General features: G+C 36.8%; 1 protein-coding gene across 1 annotated transcript; it reads left to right on the forward strand.

The window, feature by feature from the left end:
• Positions 1 to 231: 231 nt before the first annotated feature.
• On the forward strand, positions 232 to 3,400 carry LOC126715116 (probable leucine-rich repeat receptor-like protein kinase At1g35710). Its single transcript, XM_050415555.1, has 2 exons — positions 232 to 2,494; positions 2,789 to 3,400. The coding sequence occupies exons 1-2, from the start codon at positions 397 to 399 to the stop codon at positions 3,187 to 3,189; spliced, it is 2,499 nt and encodes an 832-aa protein (XP_050271512.1). The 5' UTR covers positions 232 to 396; the 3' UTR covers positions 3,190 to 3,400.
• The last annotated feature ends 564 nt before the right edge of the window (positions 3,401 to 3,964 follow it).

The following is a 3,964-nucleotide window of genomic DNA, read 5'->3' on the forward strand; positions in this document are numbered from 1 at the left end:
CAATATTAGTATTTGGTTGGGTCGCAATTATAAGATTAAAGCACCGTGTGGACATATGGTAAAAGTAACAAAGTCAAGACTAGGAAATGCAAGCTTCTCAGAAAGTCCGTTAGATACATTAATTCAATCACATCACAATGTGGAAATATAGTTGTACTATGATAATGAAGATATTTCCGGGAAGAATACATGGAATCCAGCGGTTTGATTTCGAGTATCTTTTCTGCACTTCAATATGATTCACGTTGGTATTCTTTGGAAGTCAAAAAAAAATTAAGATACCCACTATATATTCACTCTCTGGCCGTGTCTTACTTAACTAAAGTGTGTTGAGCCGTGGATATAAAAATCGACCGCTTGCCATTACACTCGTCAATCATACACTTCAACAATATCATGGCTTCCAAAGTTTCCATTTCCGTTGTGGTAGTATCATGGGTCCTTTGTGTCTTCATGCATTCCACAAATATGTTTATTGCAGCTGCCTCGGTGGCAGCATCTGAATCATCACTAGAGGCGAAGGCTCTGCGGGACAGTGGGTGGTGGACTCATCAGTCCAACGAAACGTCCTTTAATCATTGCGAGTGGAAGGAAATTACATGCAATGATGACGGAAGCGTCGCAGTGATTAACATGGGTGGGATCTATCTGGGAGATAATATTATTAGGAAATTCAACTTCTCTTCCTTCCCAAATTTAGTCCGTCTTAATCTTCGGAATACTGGACTTCGAGGGAGCATCCCTCGACAGATAGGTACTCTTTCAAAACTCACCTTCCTATCTCTTTCCAGTAATAATCTTACAGGTCACTTCCCTCTTTTTCTCACGAACCTCACTCAATTAGCATCTTTGTTCATTTATCAAAATCTAATCAATGGGCCCATTCCCGAAGAATTGGGAAATTTAAAAAATCTTCAAGTATTAGATCTGAGTTATAACAAACTCACAGGATCAATTCCTTCAGCTCTGGGCCATTTAACCAATCTCATGGGTTTGTATTTGTCTTCTAATAATATCACTGGTTCCATTCCCGAAGAATTGGGAGATTTAAAAAATCTTCAGGCATTAGATCTGGGTTATAACAAACTCACAGGATCAATTCCTTCAGCTCTGGGCCTTTTAACCAATCTCACGGCTTTGGATTTGGATTCTAATATGATCACTGGTTCCATCCCCGACAAGTTGGGAGATTTAAAAAATCTTCAATATTTATATCTGGGTTTTAACAAACTCACAGGATCAATTCCTTCAACTCTGGGCCTTTTCACCAATCTCCATAGTATGACAGATTTGAATCTTAGTTCAAACCAATTCAACGGCTCCATTCCCCCAGAAATAGGCAGCATGAAGAGTCTTACATACTTGGACCTCAGCAATAACAACATCGTTGGTGAAATCCCTTCCACTATACGTCATTTAACTAATTTGTCCTTTCTGTCCCTTAGTTGGAATCATATCAGTGGTTCTATCCCCATAGAATTAGCTAACTGCTCTTCACTAGCCAACTTGTCTTTAAGTCACAATTACTTAAATAGAAGCATTCCCTCTCAATTCAGTGACCTTAGTTCTTTACGTTTTATTGACCTCAGCTACAATAATCTCACAGGCAACATTCCCCTTTATCTTGTTAACTTGGAATTTAACCTGTCATACAATTCTTTGGAGGGTCAAATCTCAAAATTTTTCCAAAATCATAGTTTCGATGCATTTATCGGCAATAAGGATTTATGTGGTGACTTCAAAGGTTTCTCTCCTTGCCTTTCATCTTCCCAAATCATGAGCAAAATAAAAATGTCACTTCCCCTCACAATTTTCATTGTGCTTTTACTTCTTTGGTGTTTTTTCTACTCTCGATGTTGGGTTATAGGGAAAACACAATCCAATCCAAGCAGAACAAAAAATGGGGACTTATTCTCAATATGGAATTTTGATGGAAAAATTGCATATGAAGATATCATTGAAGCAACAAAAGACTTTGACATTAGATATTGCATTGGAACAGGTGGTTATGGTAGTGTTTACAAAGCACAATTGCCTAGCGGTAAAGTTGTTGCCTTGAAAAAACTTCATCGCTTAGAGGCTGAGGACCCAAGTTTTGACAAGAGTTTCAAGAACGAGGTACAAATGCTAACGGAAATTCGGCATCGAAACATTGTGAAACTTCATGGCTATTGCTTGCATAAACGATGCATGTTTTTGGTTTATCAATACATGGAAAGGGGAAGCTTATTTTGTATCCTAAGTGACGATGTTGAAGCATTGGAATTAGATTGGCCTAAGAGGATGAACATTATCAAAAGCATAGCACATGCCTTATCTTACATGCACCATGAATGCATCCCAGTAATTATTCATCGTGATATATCAAGCAACAATATTTTATTGAACTCTGAGCTAGAGGCTTTTGTCTCCGACTTTGGCACGGCTAGACTTCTTGATCCTGATTCCTCCAACCAAACTTTAGTTGTTGGGACCTATGGTTATATTGCCCCTGGTGAGTTTTTGTGTAATTATTATAACTATATCCTATCCCTTTAACACCTATTATTTTAAAAGGTTAGCCATGTGGCAATTTTTATAACTATATCCTGATTCCTCCAACCAAGCGTTTACCTTATTGTTTCTTATATGAATTGAATCATGCAGGGTGCAAGCAATCATTTTCACTATGGAATTTTTATCCAATAACTACTTTTGACCAACCTTTTCAAGTAGAAAATTTTTTAAAAAAATATATTGGATAAATATATTACATTTTTAAATAGCTTCCATTTATTTTCCTATGCAGAATTGGCGTATACCATGGTGGTGACTGAAAAATGTGATGTTTACAGCTTTGGAATGGTGGCACTAGAAATATTAATGGGAAAACACCCAGGAGAACTCTTGACTTCATTATCAACGTTATCTTCTCAAAATTTGATGTTAAATGAAATATTAGATCAACGTTTGCCACCACCAAATCGTTCAATTGCACAAGATATTTTCTTTGCTGCTTCTGTAGCCTTTGCATGCTTACGCACCAAACCAAAGTCCCGACCTACGATGAAATGGGTGTCCCAAGAATGTCTTTCAGGTAAGAAACCATTAGCCATCCCCTTGCATGCAATTTCGCTATGGCAGTTAAGGAATCAAGAAACTTATATGATGGGAGAGAGTGAAACTCAATCACGTAGTGCATGTTGTTAGGTTGTGTACCATATGGTTTGATGAACTTATGAGAAAAGAAATTGTTGTGTATGAATGATTTCCTTTTTCTTTTTCTTTTTTTTTTCTTTTTGGGTAAGAAAAGAAAATTCCATTAGAATGATGTAATTTTGTAAGGTTTATCTATTTTCTTTATGATTTGTGGCTCGTATTTTGCATCATGAAATATAGGTGTCTAATCAATGAAGGAACTATTAGGGCGGACCATGGACTCTCCTAGTTCCTTGAAAGTTTTAATTATAATATTTTCTTTTATATATATATATATATATATATATAAAGCAAATATTAAAATCATAATATTTTCTTTCATATTAATATCAGATGGGACCCATACATGATTTTGTCGTGCTACTAGTTTTACGGTTACAAACAATAACAGAGCTTTTCATTGTCAAGGGCGAACCCATATTTGGCTAGTTTGCGGAAAAATGATATGGTGTAATAGGACCACCCCTATTTGAGAGAACCATTTGTCTTGCCAGGTTCATTAAAAGTTTAATCCTTCATTAGTTCTATTCAAGAGTAGTTTTTTTATGGAGTCTCACAAAAACTTCATATATAGATAACTGTAGGGTCACATTCCGAAACGAACCATAATAGCTATTGGGTCAGGACGTGAATGGGCCCATACAATATCATTTGTAGAGAGTGGGATCGAAAGGCTAAGTCGTGTTTGCCCGACGGTGGTTTTTGTTAAGATATTCATGCATGGTTCAGGGGTATTCACCTCTGAAGCCCCTTTTTCCCCAGTAGG

Source organism: Quercus robur, chromosome 2 (assembly GCF_932294415.1).
Source record: "Quercus robur chromosome 2, dhQueRobu3.1, whole genome shotgun sequence".
NCBI lineage: Eukaryota > Viridiplantae > Streptophyta > Magnoliopsida > Fagales > Fagaceae > Quercus > Quercus robur.